We start from the raw sequence: 19,729 nt of genomic DNA, 5'->3' as shown, positions 1-19,729 counted from the left end.
GATCTGGGCACTGGGTGTGCTGTCTTCCATTTTAACAGGCATTTAAAAAGTTCTACGCATAGATGCTAAATAATGGAAATCCCAAGGGCTCGCACGGAGGACACAAGGAGATACTTGAGTAACCCGCTTCGAGGCTCTCACCTGTGATGGGGACCAAATTTCCGGCGCCCAGAGAATGGGCTGGGGCTCCGGGCACGGATGTCAGGTCTCTAGGGGAGTTCACAGCCTGCCTCCAGAACTATTAACGCGAACTCCGTCCTGTCCTGGCCCCTGGCTGGTGCGTGGGTTTTTTCCCCCACCCCGCTACTGCAGCCGGGCCCCCAGACAGCCCGGCCCCCAGACAGCCCGGCCCCCCAACCTTTGCCCAGGCGGTGCCGGTCACCCGGTGCACGCTTCCCTGCAATCCTAGGTCTTTCTGGAAAAGACCTTTCAAACTGGGGAGAGTCCAACAGCAGTAGAACCAATTTTTGGAAAACGAATTGCGGATGGGGTTTGAATCTAGAGGGACCCTCAAAGTGTTAGGGAACCTCGCTTAGGGAACCCAGTTATAACACCGCGGATACCAGAAGAAAAAGGGCAAAATATGGAACGCTTCACGAATTTGCGTGTCATCCTTGCGCAGGGGCCATGCTAATCTTCTCTGTATCGTTCCAATTTTAGTATATGTGCTGCCGAAGCGAGCACGGCAGTACGTTTGATCCCAGAACTATTTAGAGGGCATAGAATATTCTCTTTTACACTAAGGGCGAACTCTATTAAAAACCGGCTCAGCCATTCGTCCCTTCTTTTATGATATTTGTGCAACAATACCTTAACCAAATGGGGTCATTCACTGAAATTGGGAAAGTGGTTTTTGTTCCACCAAATATGACTCGGGTGGCTGCTGGGAATCCATGGTCGCATGCAAATTATACTGGAAGAGGGGCGGAGCCGGAGCCGCTGCCGTCCCAGAAGTCTCTGGGAAGCGGCTGCGCTGCGCGGGCGAATCTTTGCTCCTGGGAAGATGGCGGCGGCGGAGCCGGGGCATTAGGGCAAGTGGAGGCTGCGGCCACCCGCTCGGCTGGACGCACAGGCCGGCCCGGTGAGTGCGGGGTTGGGGGCTCGGGCGGTCGGCCGGCCTCTGGACGGCGCCGCGGCAGCGCGGAGCGCCGGCCGGGGAAGGCGGTAACTAGCGGGCCCGGGGCGGGGCCTGTGGGGTCAGAGGGCGGGCCTGGAGAGCAAAGGGTGCTGGGTACGCGGCCTGAGTGCGCTGGGCGGGGTCTGGGGGTCGTGGCGGAAACTTGGGGGGACCTGAGGCGCCCCGGGAGTCGGGGCATCCGGAGCAGGGGGAAATCGGGGCGGGACCTGGAACGATCGGGGGAGGGGCCTAAGGTTATACCTCCCCGCGGAGGGCCTGAGGTGCGTTGGGTGGGGGGGCTTGGGGGCGCGACCTGAAGGGCCAGGTGTATGGAGGCGAGGCCAATGGGGTGGTTTGGGAGGCCCTGAGATGAAAACAGAGTTTGGGCCGGGCCTGGGGACACAAGGGGCAAATTGGGAGTGGAGTGTGGAAAGCAAATACTGTAGGGGGCGGGGCCGGAGGGCTTTGGGGGCAGAGCTTAAAGACTGTTGAAGGGGCTTGTGGGCGAGGCCTCGGTGTTCCCGGGCAGGGCTTGAAGAAGCCTGGGGCCTGGGGGTCGTGATTGAGGAAGACGGGGCCGATCGTACTCCCAGTCTCACTGCGCTTTAGTAAAGGTGAAAAGAAATAAGCTTAATCGATGCCTGGCGCATGGAGCGCGCTGAGGAAACGTTCACCGTTCCCGTTGTTAGTTACCTGTGGAAGCCCTGCACCAAGCTGCTGCCCGGCCCCCTCCCTGCCTCTGTCAAAGGCAGCCCCACCGGTGCTCTTGGGTGTCCGTGGACTCCTCCTTAAGGATAGACCCGTGTCCTGCCCTACCGCTCCTCACAGCTTGCACTGTCCCCAGCTTTGTTCACCTGGACCAGTGCAGTCACCCCGCAGCCTGTCCCGCAGCCTCGCCCTCCAGACAGCCAGAGTGGCCTGTGAAACATAAACAGGCCTCAGCCCTCCTGGGGCTGCCACCTCCCTCAGGGTGAAACCCCCCAGGCCCTGCACGACCTGTCGCGTCCCCTCCCCACCCTTGCTTTGCCCCGCTCCCTCACTCACCCTTTTCCTGCCCTACAGGGCCCCGTTCCACTCCTTGAGCGCCCAGGCTCAGTCCAGCCTCTGGTCCTTTGCACTGGCTGTTCCCTCCACCTGGAATGCTCTTCCTTCAGGCTGCTTGCCTCGATCCCTCACACCTCCACCGGGGAGGCCTCCCTGGCCGCGCATGAGTAAAATGCAGCTCCCCCGCCACATGCGGGGCAGGGGTTGAGTCCACTTTGTCCCCCGCGGTAACCCAGTGTCCAGCACTGCCCTTGGGGTCCTGCAGATGCTGCGTGAACATCGATGACAAGCCAGTCTTCCTGCCGCAGGAGCTGGTGACTGTCCTCCGTGTGTGACCTTGGCAGGTGGGCACAATGGACCTGGCTTACATCTGCGAGTGGGAGAAATGGCCCAAGAGCACCCACTGCCCGTCGGTGCCCCTGGCCTGCACCTGGTCCTGCCGTAACCTCATCGCCTTCACCACGGACCTGCGGAGTGACGACCAGGGTGCGCCAGCCGCTCCCCTGCCCCCCACCCCCCGGCTCCCACAGGGTCTCCTCCTCCAAGACGAGGGGTGGTGAGGGGTGCAGAGGGCCTGGAGCCGGGGGCGCTGGGATCACCCCGTGGGATGGCAGGGCCCAGGGGTGGGTGGCCCCGTGCAGCTCGCTGAGGCTCCTGCCTGAGTTTTCCAGACCAAACGTGTCACCACCTGACTTTGAGGTGCCAGCCGGGCCTGTGTTGTCTCTGTCACTGAGTGACGTGCACTCGGGAGAGGGAATTAGAAAAACACAGAAACTTAGGGTGAGGGAAAGAACCAGCCGTTAGTTTCCACGGAGAGACGCCCACTGTTAACATTTGGGGTTTGTTTTCTTCCGGTGCCGTTTTCTACGTCTCCTTTGCCCCACTGGAGGCAGGGTCACGGGCCGCTCCATCTCTACTCGGGCGGCTGGCGTGTCAGCAGCGGCTCCTGAGTCCCCGTGGCCGGGGCTTTGCTTCTTCCTCCCTGATGCCCCCGGGGTCATCGGGCACCCGGCTGTTGTTGCCGTGTTGAGCACACCGTCCTTCACAGACCTGACCCGCGTGATCCACATCCTGGACACCGAGCACCCCTGGGACGTGCACTCCATCTGCTCGGGGCACAGCGAGGCCGTCACCTGCCTCGAGTGGGACCAGTCAGGTGAGGGCAGCTCCCCTTGATCTGTGGGTTTGCGGGCCCTGCTCTGCCCACTGCTGCTGTCCAGAGTCCTTTCCGGACTCGCCTGTGCCCCTCCCTGCTCTACTGCCCCCAGGCCGGCCTCTCCCACCCGGGCCCCTGATGGACAGTGGCGGGGGGCGGGGGGGGGTGGCTTGTGACGCGATTTTGGCCCCTGCCCCGCACAGGCTCGAGGCTGCTGTCTGCTGATGCCGATGGGCAGATCAAGTGCTGGAGCATGGCCGACCACCTGGCCAACAGCTGGGAGAGCCCCGTGGGCAGCCTGGTGGAGGGGGACCCCATCGTGGCCTTGTCGTGGCTGCACAACGGTGTGAAGCTGGCCCTGCACGTGGAAAAGGTGGGTGTCCTGCCTGGGGCCGCGGCTCCTCCTCTTGTGTCACCAGCACCCTTTTGGTCCGCCTCGCCCGGGCCCGGCTCACACCTGCCGTGCAGGGTCAGCACCCGTGTGGCCAGCAGCCCCCGTGTGACTGGTGTGGTGAGATCCCAGAATTCCTGCCTGTACCCCACGGTTCAGCCCAGCGTCCCCTCGAGAGGGGAGCTGCCTGGGTCCAAGGTGCTGAACTCAGATCGCGATGCCACGCCTCACCCGTCGCTTTCCTCACCATCAAGTGGGGCTGCCGCTGGCCGTGGTGAGGGTTCAGCACGAGAAGGCTTGAGAGGGCTCGGTGGGGCGGCCGGGGCGCACGTGGCTTGCTCTGCCGGCTGCTCCCCAGAGCCAGGAGCCCCTCCTGGGTTGGTGCTGTGGGAAGTGGCTTTTCTCCCATCCCTTCCCCGGGTCTGCTCCCTGCGCCCGGTGCAGGGCCTGGGGACAGTTACTGTCAGCATCTGGCAGCAGCGCACACAGCGCTGGCTCCAGGCCACAGGGAGCGGGGGCAGGGGCTGCGTGCTGCCTTCCCTTTGTCTGTTCTCTTTTCTTATGTAACAGTGGTGCTGAGTTACAAGTCGCTTAGTATGGCTCACTCACCTGAAGCATACAGATTGGTGGTTTACTTAGTATCGCCACAGACTAGTACGACCATCACCACACTCAATTTCAGACCATTCCTTTTTTTATTTTTAATATTTTCTTTCTTTGTTTCCTTTATTTATTTATTTACGGCTGCGTTGGGTCTTCATTGCTGTGCGTGGGCTTTTCTCCAGTTGTGGCGAGCGGGGGCTACTCTTCGTTGCGGTGCGCGGGCTTCTCATTGCGGTGGCTTCTCTTGTTGCGGAGCACGGGCTCTAGGTGCGCAGGTTTCAGTAGTTGTGGCTCGAAGGCTCTAGAGCGCAGGCTCAGTAGCTGTGGTGCATGGGCTTAGTTGCTCCGCGGCATGTGGGATCTTCCTGGACCAGGGCTCAAACCCCTGTCCCCTGCATTGGCAGGCGGATTCTTAACCACTGCGCCACCAGGGAAGCCGCAGACCATTCTTTTCAACTCAAAGGAAGTCTGTCCCCATTAGCCTCACTCCCCTTCCCCACCTCAGCCCCTGGCAACCATGAACCCACTGTCTGTCCCTGTGGACTTGCCTGTTCTGGACGTTTCCCATCAATGGAATCACACACCGTGTGTCCTTCTGTGTCTGGCTTCTCTCATCAGCGTCGTGTTCTCAAGGTCTGTCCACACTGTTGCGAGCATCAGGGCTACTGTTCTCCTTACCACCAGATACCTTTGTCTCTAAATTATAAGAGACGGATGTGCTCATTTAAAACGCTCGGGCATGCACGCGGCTCTCGCCCGTGATGTTGAGGTCAGGCGTCTGTGCCCTCTCCCCTTGGTAGGAATTCTAACTGCAGGGCTTGCTGCCTAACCTTCTGGACCTTGTTCTCTGTGCGACGTTTCTTTTTCACACTGCCAGCGTCTCTCCTCAGGGGTCATCCGCGGGCTTTTGCTTCTTTCTTTCCAACAGTGCCGGCACCTCCACGTCTGGAAGACTCTGTTGGGGCCGTGGTCAGCCCTGCCCTCCCTGGACGCCTGGCCCTGTGGGTCTGCTCCCCAGACAGAGAGGGCACATACTCTCCCACTGCCCAGAGAGCCCTGCTTAGTCTCCAGCTCGTGCTGTTTCAGTGACAGACATGTTGCCCGGATTGAAAGGAACCCGGCGTGCAGGCTGCCCCCGGGTCCGCCCGGGTGGAACGCTGGGAAAGGCCCAGCCGGGGACAGAAACCAGGGCCGGGGCGGGGGTTGGCTGGGGGCCCGAGGGCCCTTCCGAGGGGAGTAGAAACGTTCCTGCCCAGGATCGGAGCGGTTTCCACCATGGGGTGGTTATCAACTTGAACCGAAAGCCGGGAAGAGGTGAATCTTGCTGCACGTTAATTGTAACTTAGACCTGGCTTGGAAAGGTGACATGGCAGTGGCAGCTGTACTTGGCGGCACAGCCGGAATGCCTTACCTCCAGGGTCTGTAAACTGCAGCCTGCTGGCTCGCCCACTTTGTAAGCAGTCTCACTGGCGGCTGCTTCTCTTTGCTGCGGACGCAGAGGAAGAGCTGAGTGGTCGCAGCAGACCACTGGGCTCACAAAACTGAAAATACCGAGTGTCTGACCCTGTGAGGAAAACACGGTGAGTCCTGTCCTGCGCCTGTTTAGCCGTGTCATCCTCACCACAGTTCTCGGACGTACAGATGGGGATACTGAGGGTCAGAGAGGCCCGTGTCACACAGTGCTTGAGTGGCTGAGGCAGGATCTGAACTCAAGTTCGTGCTCTCGTGCCTTCTGCCACATGGTTCCTCCATGTTCCCAAGGGTGTGACTCCCAGAAGGGCGTCCTGGGGTCACAGAGGCAGACCCCTGAAGGCCAAGTGCATGCCCGGGGCCGGGGCTGCCCCAAGCTGACCCCTCCCCCTCCCCCACAGTCGGGCGCCTCCAGCTTTGGCGAGAAGTTCTCCCGAGTCAAGTTCTCGCCGTCGCTCACGCTGTTTGGGGGCAAGCCCATGGAGGGCTGGATTGCGGTGACAGTCAGCGGCCTGGTCACCGTGTCCCTGCTCAAGCCCAGCGGGCAAGTGCTGACCTCGACGGAGAGCCTGTGCCGGCTGCGTGGCCGCGTGGCCCTGGCCGACATCGCCTTCACGGGTGGCGGCAACATCGTGGTGGCCACGGCAGACGGCAGCAGTGCATCCCCAGTGCAGTTCTACAAGGTGTGCGTGAGCGTCGTCAACGAGAAATGCCGCATCGACACCGAGATCCTGCCCTCGCTGTTCATGCGCTGCACCACTGACCTCAACCGCCGGGACCGGCTCCCCGCCATCACCCACCTCAAGTTCCTGGCCCGAGATATGTCAGAGCAGGTGTGCCCGCCCGGCCACCCTGTGGTAGGACCGCTCGGGGCTAAATCCAGGCGTGGGCAGGGCTGGTCCTTCTGGAGCCTCCAGGGGAGCATCGGTTCCCGCCTTTTCCAGCTTCTAGAGGCGCCGCATCCCTGGCTCGCGGCCCCTCCTGCATCCTCACAGCCAGCAGCGCAGCATCTCCCGTCTCTCTCTGCCTCTGACCCTCCCGCCTTCCTCTTATAAGGACGCTGGGATGACGCTGGGCCCCCCGTGAATCCAGGGTCATCCCCGTCTCAGGGGCCTTAACTTAATCCCACCTGCGAAGTCCCCTCTGCCCCGTGAGGTGACATATCCACAGGTCCTGGGACCATGACCGGGACATTTCTGGGGGCGAGGTTCAGCCAGCTGCACCGGGGCCCCCTCATAACCTTGCACTGATCAGCACCCAGCTTCATGAAGTCCCAGTACGTTTCCCCGGCCCCCTCGTTTCCCGCCGGGGGTGCCTTGAGCGACTGCCTTCCCCAGGGGAGGCGGGGTCATGGGGGGCAGATGCAGTGCCGGCTGGGTGTACCTGGGTCGGAATCCACAGCGGCTGTGAGGCGGGTGCTGATGTGAGCCCCGTGGAGCAGCCGGAGGCCCGGAGAGGCCGAGGGGCTGGTCCAGGCCCCTCACCGAGCCGCCCGCCCCCCCAGGTGCTGCTGTGTGCGTCCAGCCAGACCAGCAGCGTGGTGGAGTGCTGGTCTCTGCGCAAGGAGGGGCTCCCCGTGAACAACATCTTCCAGCAGCTCTCGCCCGCCGGTGAGTCCCGCTCCAGCCGGCCAGGGACACGCAGCCTCCCGGGAACCTGGGGTCCTCTGGGAGCCCTCGGGTAGAGTGAGGCACGGGGGTGACCTGAGTTTGCCAAGAACGTGCCCACCATCCCCTTCTCTCCCTTTCTGTCCCGACACCCACGCGGAGCCCCGAGTCCCCCGCCGGGACTGGCCCCCCTCCTGACACCTGTGTGGCTGGGAAGCCGGAAAAGCTACTTCCCTGGAAGCCGGGGGTGAACCTGCGGCCACACGGGGCGTGTTCCCGCTGATGGCAGCGCTATTGGCCCTGGAGTGGCCGGGGGGCCATGTCAAGAGGCCCCTTGAGTCTCTGCCTGCCCGCAAGGTGGTTGCCTAAGCTGCTCGATGTGGCCTCGGAGGAACTAAATGTGAAGAAGGCCATGCTGCCTTTCCTGAGTGATGCCGCGGGGCGGCGGGGCCACAAGGGGTCCCAGCCCTTCCCTCGTCCCTCCTCTGTCCCAGTAGCTGTGGGCGTGGCCGTCAGGCGGGTCATGGCCCCCACGCACACCCTGGGACCTTGTCACAAGCGGGCCCACATCTCACGTGAGAGGGCCGTCACCCCCGTCAGCGGGTCGAGCCTTGTCCTGATGCAGGTGTCCCGAGTGCCGAGCTCACCCGCACCTCCTCCCCCCACCCCGCCCCTCGTCCTGGCTTCGCGTGGCCTGCGGGCTCTTGGATCTGCCTCTTCTCCTACCGCCCTGCCTTTGCCCTAAGCGTCCCCCGCCAGCCCATCCTCCCTCTCAGGCCCCCGCTCTGCCAGCCACCGTCCAGCCCATGCTCCAGGGGTTGGCCTGACTTGGGTGGACACGTGGGTCCAGGTGGACTTGGGCAAGCAGCTCAGCCTCTGACAGCGGCCGCTCCCCTCTGTAAGCTAGGAATGGCCGGGACCACCAGGCTGGGTGTGGGTGCGGGTGCCTGGCCTGCTCGCCCTCCCTCCCTGGGCATCGCCGTAGCTGTCACCGTTACAGCTGTGCTCAGCATCGTACCTCGCTGGGCCTCGGTCTCCCTGTGGGATGACGTTTGCCAAGAGCCCCTTTGCGCTGGGCCGTCCAGGGAAGAGCTCTCAGGGCAGATGGGTAGAGGTGTGCTGTCACAGCGAGCTTTGCCGTGTCACACACCAGCCCCAAACTCTGGCTCAGAACCACAACCCGGAGGGTGGTGGGCCAGGCCGCCTCCGCTGCTCTGTCCTGGTTCCCTGTGTCTGCCATCACCCCAGGGCAGCTGGGGTGCTGGCCGCTGGCTGGGCGCCCGGGCTCACCTCAGTGTCACCTTGGAGTCCAGGTGCACGGGCGCCACTGAGCCTCTGCTCACATCATGCCCGCAGCGCCAGGGGCCAAACCCAGATTGACGGGAACCACCCCACCCCTTGCTGGGGGGCTTCGTCATCACACCGGGGGTGTGGGCGCAGGGAGGGGCCCGTCTTGGCCACCTGTCGGTCCGGCTCATGGGGAGAGCTGGGGTTCCACCCAGGACCTCTCAGACCACAGAGACAGAACCCCGTGCAAGCCGGCCGAGTCACTGGGGAGTTTTGGGGTTTGTGTGGTGGCAGGGTCGGGGGTGGGTTCCCCTTCTCAGCACGTTGGCTCCTTTGAGGGGACAAGGTGGAGCCGCCCCCGCCAGCTGACAGCCTCGCGGCCCAGGCGGGTGCCTCCTCCTGTTCCCGTGAAGGGCCAGGACCGGATCCTTTGGGGTCCACCACCTCTCCCCCGACCCCAGTCACGTGAGCTCGCTGGGTCTCCAGGAGGTGCAGGGTGCTGGGTCAGGTGCACCCTTGTCGTGTTTGTCTCGTCTTCATTTTTTTTTTTTGGTATTTATTTATTTATTTTTGTGGTACGCGGGCCTCTCACCGCTGTGGCCTCTCACTGCTGTGGCCTCTCCCGTTGCGGAGCACAGGCTCCGGCTCTGGGCGCACAGGCTCAGTGGCCATGGCTCAGCGGCCATGGCTCACGGGTCCAGCCGCTCCGCGGCATGTGGGATCCTCCCGGACCAGGGCACGAACCCGTGTCCCCTGCGTTGGCAGGCGGACTCTCAACCACTGCGCCACCAGGGAAGCCCTGTATTTATTTTTTTATACAGCAGGTTCTCATTATCTATTTAATATATATTAGTGTATATATGTCAATCTCAATCTCTCAGTTCACCCCCTCACCACCCCCCTGTCTTGTCTTCATTTTGTTGCTCTCTGTCCCCCCCACTCCCTTTTAGTTGGTGACAAACAGCCCACGATTCTCAAATGGCGGATCCTGTCAGCCACCAACGACCTGGACCGCGTGTCCGCCGTGGCGCTGCCCAAGCTCCCCATTTCGCTCACCAACACCGACCTGAAGGTGGCCAGCGACACCCAGTTCTACCCCGGCCTCGGTATGGTGTCTCAGAGCCCCCGGGGGAATGGGGTGGGCCCTGAGCTTGGGCTTCCGTCACAGGGTCCTGGGAACCTAGCCCCCGGCCTCACGTCAGTCCCATTGGGGACGAGGGTACTGCTTTCAGGATCTGATGGGCTCAAAGGGCTGTGAGGCCACCGTCAAGCTGTGCTCTTTTACTACGTAGAGGGCTGTTAGCAGTCCACAAGGGAGAGGCTGGGAACTTGGGGAAAACTTTCCAGATAAGCTTCCTTCCCATGCCCACCCCCACCCCCGTTGTAGTAGCTCACGTGGCGATTCTGGGTTTGGGCCCTGGCGCCTGTGACCCTGGGTGAATCAGGCTGGCCGTGTTGGTGCCGGCCCAGGGCAGCCCCCCAGCCCCCTGCTGTAGATTACGGGCTTTGGGTTCTACAAGCCCCTGAGCTTACTGGCCTCCGTTCCGCCCCGAGGCCCTTTGTGTACATCAGGCCCAGGCCCTTTCCATCTGCTGTCCTCTCCGCCTGCCCCTCCCACTTGTCCCCGTGGAAGTCACCTGTTGCCTCACATCGGCCAAACTTAGTGCCGGCCGCAGGGGAGCGGGGCAGAGGTGCCCAGACAGGGTGCAGTCTGCTCCACCGATTCGGGGGCCGGTTAGCCAGGACTGGACCCCACTGGGGGGGGTGCGACCCAGTGGCTCAGGGCTCACGCCGCTCCTTAGCACAGCCTCTGCTGGGCGTGGTGGCTGCCCCTTCCCATTGTCCAGAGCTGGGTTCGGCCGCCTGACCCTACACGTGCCCCCAGGGCTGGCCCTGGCCTTCCATGACGGCAGCGTCCACATCGTGCACCGGCTCTCGCTGCAGACCATGGCCATCTTCTATAGCTCCGCAGCCCCCCGCTCCGTGGACGAGCCGGCTATCAAGCGCCCTCGGACCACGGGCCCTGCCGTCCACTTCAAGGCCATGCAGCTCTCCTGGACTTCCCTGGCCCTCGTGGGCATCGACAACCACGGCAGGGTCAGTGCTGTCCCCGGGGGACTGCTGTCTGTGGCGGGGGGCCGCACTTAGAAAGTGGGGGCCCTTAGGGTGCTGCTCCTAACATCAAGGAGTCCTAGGCCCCCAGTGCGCAGCAGGTGCTCTGCGAGTTGGCCTCCTGGTTCCCAGGGGAACCTGTCCGTGGCCTGGCAGGAGGGCGGGCAGCCTCACAGCCACTCTCACACACTCATGCTTTCGCTTACACCTGCCTATGTGTTTGCACGCTCATTCACACCCTTGTACGCTCCCACCTCACGTTTGTCCTACTGGCACGTTCACACACGTGCACATGTTTGCACACTCACACCCACGTGCGCGTGCCCCCCGCCCCCCGCAGTGGGCTCCTGCGAGTTGCTGTCGGGCACCCTGTAACTTCTGCTCCGGCCCCATCCTCGGTGTCTCCGGGTGGTGGGTTGGGCTTCTCGGGAGCACGAGGTCTGTGTTCCCAGGGACTACACGGCCCCCAGGTGGACCTGCAGGCCCCGTCACCCGACAGGCGCCCTGCTGGCTAGGAGGCCCTTCAGGCCCTATGTGGGAATCGCCACAGCTATGGAAACCTGGGGCTTGTGGCCCCCGTTCACTCCACGTGGCTGGGCTGTGGCTCTGCAGCCCTCCCGTGTGACAGGACAGGGGGCAGGCCTGGGCCCCGCGCTGGCCGTGCCCTCCCTGCCCCCAGCTGCCCCTCGGGCCCCGCCCCCTCACGCCCCGCCCTCCTCCACAGCTGAGCATGTTGCGCATCTCGCCCTCCATGGGCCACTCGCTGGACGCGGGGCTGGCCCTGCGGCACCTACTCTTCCTGCTGGAGTACTGCATGGTGACCGGCTACGACTGGTGGGACATCCTGCTGCACGTGCAGCCCAGCATGGTGCAGAGCCTGGTGGAGAAGCTGCATGAGGAGTACACGCGCCAGAAGGCCGAGCTGCAGCAGGTGCCGCCCCCCTTGGCTGCTGCCCCGTCCCTCCGCCAGGGTGACCCGCAGGCCGGACGGCCCACCTCTCGCTGCCACCTCAGCCCAGCAGTGCGTGGCTGTGGGCCTGACGCCACCTGCCTCTGGGTGGCTTTGGAGGCCTTTGCTTCTGCGATAAGAGCACTAAATGGGAGTTTTACAGACGGGTGAGCCAGAGAGAAGTGATCGTTCAGACGCCATGGTGGCGCACCTGTAAAACCCAGACCCCCCCCACCCCCCCCCACCCCCACCCCCACCACCCCGAGTTCAGTGGGGCAGCTGTAGAGGTCAGCGCTGCTAAGCATCTGAAGTTGCCCTCTGTGCCAGCCGTCGAGGAGAAAACAGGAAGGAGAGATACCATTCCCATTAGCAGCCTGCTGAGATGTGCGAGTGCTAGGCCCGATCCGGGGAACAGCGCAGGACGGAGCTGGGTTCAGAGCCAGGGACGCCAGTAGTGATCAGATCTCTTGTCATCGGGCAGAGCTGTGTGCAAGCACTTTTTTTTTTTTTTGGCCGCACCCCTCATGCCTTGGGGGATCTTAGTTCCCCCGCCAGGGATTGAACCTGGGTCCTCTGCAGTGAGAGCGCAGAGTGCTAACCACCGGACCACCAGGGGATTCTCCGTAGGCAAGCATCTTTCTGTTTTAAGTCCTCCACTCATCCTGGGAGACAACAGGTTTCAGGAACTGTGGGGGGTAGAGCAGAATCTGTGGCCCCACCCACTTCATGCCAGGAGCGTCCCCAGTCGTGAGGTGTCCCAGGTGTGTCCCTTGGGCCCCTGGGGCACACGCGCCCGCAGGTTGAGACCCTGCCATCCTGTGAGGAAGGTCCTCCTACCTGGTTCCGCCATGAGGAGGGCAAGGCCCAGAGATGGTTAGCGGCTTGCCCGGCTGGCCCAGCGCCTCGCTCTCCCCGGCCCCTCAGGCGCGTGCCCCGCCCATTCACATCCTCCGCCCCCCCAGGTCCTCTCTACCCGGATCCTGGCCATGAAGGCCTCGCTCTGCAAGCTGTCGCCCTGCGCAGTGACCCGCGTGTGTGAGTACCACGCCAAGCTCTTCCTCATCGCCGCCAGCTCCACACTCAAGTCGCTGCTGCGCCCGCACGTGCTCAACACGCCCGACAAGAGTCCCGGCGACCGGCTGACGGAGGTCTGCGCCAAGATCACGGATGTCGGTGGGTCCTGCCCCGTCCTGCGGGCCGCCCTGGCTGCTGAGGACCCCTTGGCCGTCGCGCACGTTTGGGGTGTCGGGGACACGCGGTGGGCGTTAATGGGAACAAAGATGACCCAGCCTGGGGATGGCGTCCCCAGGGGCACTGCCTGTGTGGAGGCCTGGAGGCCGGCGGGAGCTGCAGGGTGCCCGGCACAGGGGGTCCGAGGGGTGGGCAGAGCGATCTGAAGGCCAGCGGTGGACACCCAGAGACCCTCCCTCCAACCCTGCCCTCCAGGGTCCCAGGCTCAGGCAGGCCCGTCCCTCATTTGCTTGTTCACGACGTTGGTGTCGGCCTGTGGGGGCGGGCCCAGCTCACCGTGCGTGCTGATGGGCGCACATGTGAGTTTCTGGCCGCCCCTGACTGCCTGTCCTCTCCCAGACATTGACAAGGTCATGATCAACCTCAAGACGGAGGAGTTCGTCCTGGACATGAACACGCTTCAGGCGCTGCAGCAGCTCCTGCAGTGGGTGGGCGACTTCGTGCTCTACCTGCTGGCTAGTCTGCCCAACCAGGTGCGCCTGCACTCCTGCTTGGGAGCCCCACCCCCAGGAGCCCCGCCCCTGGCCTTGTCCCCTGAAGCCCCACCTCCCTGACCCCGCCCCTCCCAGAAGACCCCTCCCCTCGGGGCCTGCTGAGGTCCTAGGATGCGGCGCACGCTGAAGTAAGCAACCTGGGCCCTTCTGCCCGTAGGGCTCCCCGCTGCGGCCAGGCCACAGCTTCCTGCGGGACGGCGCGTCGCTGGGCGCGCTGCGGGAGCTGATGGTTGTCATCCGCATCTGGGGCCTGCTGAAGCCCAGCTGCCTGCCTGTGTACACGGCCACCTCTGACACCCAGGACAGCATGTCCCTGCTCTTCCGCCTGCTCACCAAGCTCTGGATCTGCTGTAAGGCGCCCAGCTCTCTACTCTCGTTCCGCCGCCAAGATACAAGCCCTGGCTGAGTCCCCCCACCAGAATATAAGCTCCCGCAGGTCAGACTGGCTCTGCCGTGGCCCCCACTGTTCCCCCGGCGCCCGACACGGGTCCAGGCACAGTGTGTGTGCTCATTAAACATCAGCCACTCTCAGGCACCTGTTTGTCTTGTGTCACCAGGTCGTGTGTTTCTGTGGCCAGGTTCTATCGTCACATCCGTGATGCCAGGAAGGGCACCCAGTGTTCGCTGCATATTTTTTAAATGAATAAGTGGGTCCCCATTTTACAGAGGAGAGGACTGAGGCCCGAGAAGGGGAAGGAGCTTCCCAGGGCCACTCAGGAAGTCGGGGCAGGGCTGGGGCCTGTGCCTGGTGCTCTGTGAGCTCTGAGGAGGCCATGATGCCTCCTGGGTGGGCAGCCCTCCGGGCAAGGCTGCTGAGCAAGATATCCCCGTGGTCCCCTCCCCGCAGGCCGCGATGAGGGCCCCACGAGCGAGCCGGATGAGGCGCTCGTTGACGAGTGCTGCCTGCTGCCCAGCCAGCTTCTCATCCCCAGCCTGGACTGGCTGCCCGTCAGCGATGGCCTCGTCAGCCGCCTGCAGCCCAAGCAGCCCCTGCGTCTGCACTTCGGCAAGCCTCCCGCTCTGCCCGGCAGTGCCACCAGCTTGCAGCTGGACGGCCTCATCAGGTGCGTGCCCATCTCTGCCTCGGGGCCTTTGCACGTGCCGTGCCCGCGGCTTCCTTCCAGCCTGACCTTAGTGCTGCTTCAGAGACTCCCCCACCTCCACCCTCTCTCCCCTCCTGGTCACTTCCCTCCATCCAGTCGCCTCGGCCTGTGCTGATCTGTGCCCTCGCTTGTCTGGGTGACATCATCCTCTCTCTGGTCTGTCACCGCCTGCCTGGAGGGCCCCACGTGACTGACCTTGGTTCAGAGTTCAAGCTGACGCCCCAGTCCCCCACGGTAAATCGCACTGCAGCCTGGACTGCCTGGTGGGGCCCAAGGCCCCAGGGAATCAGAACCCTCTCAGGCAGACCTCCCAGGGCTTAGAGGTGACTTCAGGAGCCATTCTTTGGAATGTGTGGGGTCTGGACGGCCCACCCCTGCTGAGTGAGCTCACGACTGCCCGGCAGTGCCTTGGGGTGGGGGTTTGTCCCCATTTAACAGACGAGGAAACTGAACCTCAGAGATGCAGTCAGGAGGCAGCTGGCCAGGACCCAAACCCAGCACCCCACGGGCCGCCTGCCTGGAATGGTGCTCGAGCGATGAATCCCCAAGTGGAGGTTCGCGTCCCCGCCTCCCCGGGAAGCGCTCTGGACCTGCCTTCAACACCTTCTGTATTTTCTTGCGTGTCTCGCTGTGGGAGGAACAGCCTGATGAATCACACGCTGTGGTTTGTGCTTGGGTTTCAGAAAAAACTTTACAAGGAGAGGTGGCTGGTCGCACAAGGGGTTTCACACTCTCAGAAGTTTTCAAACGTGTGATACGAGCGTAACAGGCCGACCCGCCCCAGCCCCAGGTCCTCTCTGAGAGGCTCTGGGCGCCAGGCTGTCAGACGTCGTGGCGGTTCTGGGCCGCCACCCCGACCCCGGGCTAGTGGTCTGTGGGCGGAGGGCGTATAGAAGCCCTGCTTGCAGACTCTCCCTGTTCCCCGGCGAGTGTGCGTCACGCACGCTTTGCCTTTAGGAGATGGACCTGTGCTGGCGTGTGCGTGCGTGCATGCGTGCGTGCGCGCGTGCGTGCATGCGTGCGTGCGCGTGCGTGTACACCCCCTAGCCCCTCCCATGCCCTTCTCCGTCAGGGCACCGGGCCAGCCCAAGATGGACCACCTGCGGAGGCTGCACCTGGGCGCCTACCCCACGGAGGCCTGCAAGGCCTGCACCAGGTGAGCACTGCAGCAGATGCCGGGCCCGCTCTGCCACCGGCGGTTTCCCACCTGGGAACGGGGGTCCCGGAGTGCCTCCCTTGTGGGGCTGCTGAGCGGGTGCCCCCGTGGTCTTCATAAAGGGCCGGGGTGGCCCAGCGGTGAGCGGCTGACCCGAGCCTGCCCTTGAGGGGCTCCCAGTGACCTGACAAGTGCAGACATGAAGGAGTGACTGCAGCAGTGCTGCGCTTTGCAAACGTGGCCCCGAGTGCTGCCAGACGACCCTAGGGTCACACCACTAGGGACGGGCTGAGCCAGGACTTGGACCCACAACCCCTCCTCTGTCCACTGAGGGAGGTGAGGGGGTGGTATCTGAACTGGGATGGAAGGATGTGGAGGAATTAGATCAGTGTGGGGGGAGTGGGGGCTGCAGGGAACAGCATTCGTGGCGTGGAACAGCGTGTGCAAAGGCCCTGTGGCCACCACCCAACCTTGCCTAGCGCCCCACCCTCCTGACTCCACCTGCAGGTGCGGCTGTGTCACCATGCTCAAGTCACCCAACAAGACCACGGCCGTCAAACAGTGGGAGCAGCGCTGGATCAAGAACTGCCTGTGTGGGGGGCTCTGGTGGCGGATGCCCCTCAGCTACCCCTGACTGCGCCCAGGCCCCTGTAAGTGGGTTCTTTTCTTTTTTTTTTCTTGTCTGGTGAATACGGTCTTTAATTATTAGTTGGATAATTTTTCTGAAAATTTCATTGTAGTTGATTTACAAGGTTGTTAGTTTCTGGTATATAACACAGTATATAAATTTATATATATACGTATATATATATACACACACGTTCTTTTTCCTACTCTTTTCCATTATGGTTTATGACAGGATATTGAATATAGTTCTTCGTGCTATACCATAGGACCTTGTCATTTATTTTATATGTGTATCTTCTAATCCCACACTCCTAATATATCCCTCTCTCCTTTGGTACCCATGAGTTTGTGTTCTGTGTCTGAGTCTGTTTCTGTTTCGTAAATAAGTTCATTTGTGTCATATTTTACATTTCACGTGTAAATGATACTGTATGATATTTGTCTTTGACTTCACTTGGTATGATAATCTCTGGATCCATCTATGTTGCTGCAAATGTCACTATTTCATTCTTTTTATGACTGAGTAATATTCTGTTGTGTGTATGTGTGTGTGTATATATATATATATATATATATATACATATATACATATATTACATTTTCTTTATCCATTCATCTGTCGATGGACATTTAGATTGTTTCCATGTCTTGGTTATTGTGAATAGTGCTGCTGTGAACATTGGGGTGCATGTGTCTTTTTGAATTATAGTTTTGTCTGGACATTTGCCCAGGAATGGATCATATGGTAGTTCTGCTTTTAATTTTTTGAGGAACTTCCATACTGTTCTCCACAGTGGCTGCACCAACTTACATTCCCACCAACAGTGCAGGAGGGTTCCCTTTTCTCCACACCTTCTCCAGCATTTGTCATTTGTAGACTTTTAAATGATGGCCATTTTGACTGGTGTGAGGTGATACCTTGTTGTAGTTTTGATTTGCTCTTCTCTAATAATTAGCGATGTCGTGCATCTTTTCATGTGCCTGTTGGCCATGTGTATGTCTTCTCTGGAAAAATGTCTATTTAGATCTGCCCATTTCTTTGATCAGGTTGTTTGGTTTTTTAATACTGAGTTGTATGAGCTGTGTATTTTGGAAATTAAGCCCTTGTTGGTCGCATCGTTTGCAAATATTTTCTCCTATTCCGTAGGTTGTTTTCGTTTTGTTTATGGTTTCCTTTGCTGTGCAGAATGTCAGTGGATTCCCAATGGGTTGAAAGGAAAGGCACGCTGTCCCCTTGCTGGACACAGAGCAGCCACGCACTCCAGACCTTCACTGGGTGCGTGAGACAATGCCACCCTTGAACTATGCTTTTCGGCCCTTATCAGCTGTGCCAGCACCTCTGTAACCGGCAGGGCAGGCGAGGACATGGCCTGAAGCCTCAAGTTGGCACCCTCGGCCCAGCGGGCCCTGCTCTTTCTTCCTCGGAGCCTACTGGCGGATCCGGGTGGAGGGCCTGGCCGCATGGCCACCATAACAGGTGGTGACTGAGACCTGGCCCTGCCCTGAGGATCTCACTGGCCCGGGTAGAGCCACGGCTGTGTCCCGACCCCTGGGACCCCAGAGCTCAGTGACTGCCCTGGATTTCCCAGGTCCCAGCTCAGAGGGTCCAGGACAGCTCAGGCCTCTGTCCTTCAGAACATCCCACACGAACCTGCCGGGTGTCCAGTGGCCACTGTCGGTGACACCAGCCCGGGTGTCTGCTTCGGGTTCCTCACCTGTACCTGTCACTGCTGAGCCCTCGCGACCACTGTCTCTGACCTGGGCAGGCCCAGTAAACGTCCCCACTGGGTGGCCGGTGTCTTGTCGGTGTCCTGGGTGCCACCGGGCAGCCCCCTCGCCCCTGGAGCCTCCCTCCCCCTCCACAGGCATGTGGTTCCGCCCGTGTGCGCTGCTCTCCTGCTCTGTCAGCATTTATTGAGCACCTAGTGTCTGCCAGGCACAGGGGTCACTGCGCGGCGGGGGGAGGGGGGGAGCGGTGGGCTGGACGTGGGTGGGGGCTGCTCCCCGCTGCCTGGGTTCCTGCGCACATGAGTGTCTCTGTCTCTGCTTTCCCTCTGCATCCCTCCCCTCCCCCCGGGTTTCCTGAGCTCCGCGGCCCCCAGGGGTCCTGCTTCGCCTGCAGCTGCTTCCACCCATTATACCTGGCTCCCTGCGGCCCCGTGCACAGCGCCTGCCTGTTAAGTGGTGATTGCCTCTCTTGTTTTCCTTCTGGCCTGCCTGTTAAGTGGTGATTGCTTCTCTTGTTTTCCTCTGGAGGAGCAAGGGAGGGCAGGCCGGCCGGGCGCCCCGCAGAGGTCGACACGCGGCAGCGGTGTCTGTTGGGCTTTCTGGGGCCGGCAGCGCTCCAGGGGCCCCATTACCTGGGCCAGGGGCCGCTTCCCTGCCGGCCCGCCCACCTGCGGCAGCAGCACTTGGCGTCTAGGTCCTGCCGTCCGAGAGGTGCTTCTGCGGGGACTTGTGGGGACCCGGAGCTGCTGGCCATGCCGGGAGGGGTGGAGACACCCTGCCTCGGACTCACCTCCCGTGCTGCTGCCACCGCCTTCTGTCCCCTTGGGGAAAGGGGACCCAGGGCGGCCTCCCTGGTCGAGGGGCATGTGGTCCACAGTCCTACATATTTTTTCTCAGCCTTTTTACCCCATTTGACCATGTTTTTTTAAAGCAACTTGTGTTTCTCAAGTCATTTGAAGTCTTTAAACCAGTTATTTGTCTTAGAAAAATGAACCTGTTTCTTGCACTCATGTTTCATTAGTTAAGGTTAAGTTGTGGGTATTTACACCCCGGCCACCATCTTCGGACGCTCCCTGGAGGGCGGGTCCGCATCTCTTCCCCTTGGGTCTGGGGCTCGCACCTGTTCCCACCTGTCCTGTGCAGGGGAAGTGACCCCGGGTGACCCTGAGGCTGGTGGGAACTGGCCTGGCTCCTGGGCCATCATCCTGGAGCCTCCAGGCCTCTGGTCATCTAGGTGGTGGGACAGGGACACGCGCCCCTCCCCCCCACATCCTTGTGACCCCGACCCACACAAGCTGAGCGCAGCGAATGGCGAATGGGGATGGCTCAGCGTCGCCGAGTTTGGGGCAGTTTGTTACACAGCAGTGGATAAGCGGAACGCTCCGTGAACTGCCATGACAAGCCCAGTAGGCATAAGCGGCCCAGCTGTCCAGAAGCGTCGGGCTCACCTGGGGGCCATGGGGGGGCCCCCTGCTGAGAGCCCTGCTGGAACGTTCCTCCAGGTTGAGAGGGAATTTGTGGGTGGGGATGTGCCCTTGCCCCCCATCCTGCCCCCACCATGTGTCCACACGGGTCCCCCCCCGGGGTCAACAAGGGCAGGTGTTACTGTGACAGGGAGAGGCAAGTCAGTCTGT

The 19,729-nt window shown here is 61.6% G+C and overlaps 1 protein-coding gene and 1 non-coding gene across 5 annotated transcripts; one reads left to right on the top strand and one right to left on the bottom strand.

Annotated features, from left to right (window-relative positions):
• Positions 1-577: 577 nt before the first annotated feature.
• On the bottom strand, positions 578-684 carry LOC114893535. The gene has a single exon (XR_003792950.1). It is a non-coding gene; the product is annotated as a U6 spliceosomal RNA (small nuclear RNA).
• A 276-nt stretch (positions 685-960) lies between these two features.
• On the top strand, positions 961-19,444 carry MED16 (mediator complex subunit 16). Of its 4 annotated transcripts, none has more exons than XM_029217293.1 (16): positions 961-1,081; positions 2,506-2,647; positions 3,210-3,317; positions 3,521-3,690; positions 6,183-6,614; positions 7,286-7,391; positions 9,626-9,781; positions 10,561-10,772; positions 11,512-11,718; positions 12,699-12,909; positions 13,327-13,460; positions 13,639-13,831; positions 14,329-14,545; positions 15,657-15,740; positions 16,248-16,390; positions 17,515-19,444. In XM_029217293.1, exons 2-15 carry the CDS (start codon positions 2,515-2,517, stop codon positions 16,372-16,374), a joined length of 2,490 nt encoding a protein of 829 aa, XP_029073126.1. In that variant the 5' UTR covers positions 961-1,081; positions 2,506-2,514; the 3' UTR covers positions 16,375-16,390; positions 17,515-19,444. The 4 variants fall into 4 exon arrangements, with proteins under 4 accessions (XP_029073126.1, XP_029073127.1, XP_029073125.1 ...); XM_029217294.1 differs by having other exon boundaries at positions 966-1,081; positions 2,470-2,647; XM_029217292.1 differs by having other exon boundaries at positions 993-1,081; positions 2,180-2,647.
• Positions 19,445-19,729: the final 285 nt, after the last annotated feature.

This window comes from Monodon monoceros, unplaced genomic scaffold, assembly GCF_005190385.1.
Source record: "Monodon monoceros isolate NGI ecotype Baffin Bay Population unplaced genomic scaffold, NGI_Narwhal_1 Super_Scaffold_12, whole genome shotgun sequence".
Taxonomy (NCBI): domain Eukaryota; kingdom Metazoa; phylum Chordata; class Mammalia; order Artiodactyla; family Monodontidae; genus Monodon; species Monodon monoceros.
Note: the sequence above shows the minus strand (reverse complement) of the source record. Positions and strands in the feature narration are given on the sequence as shown.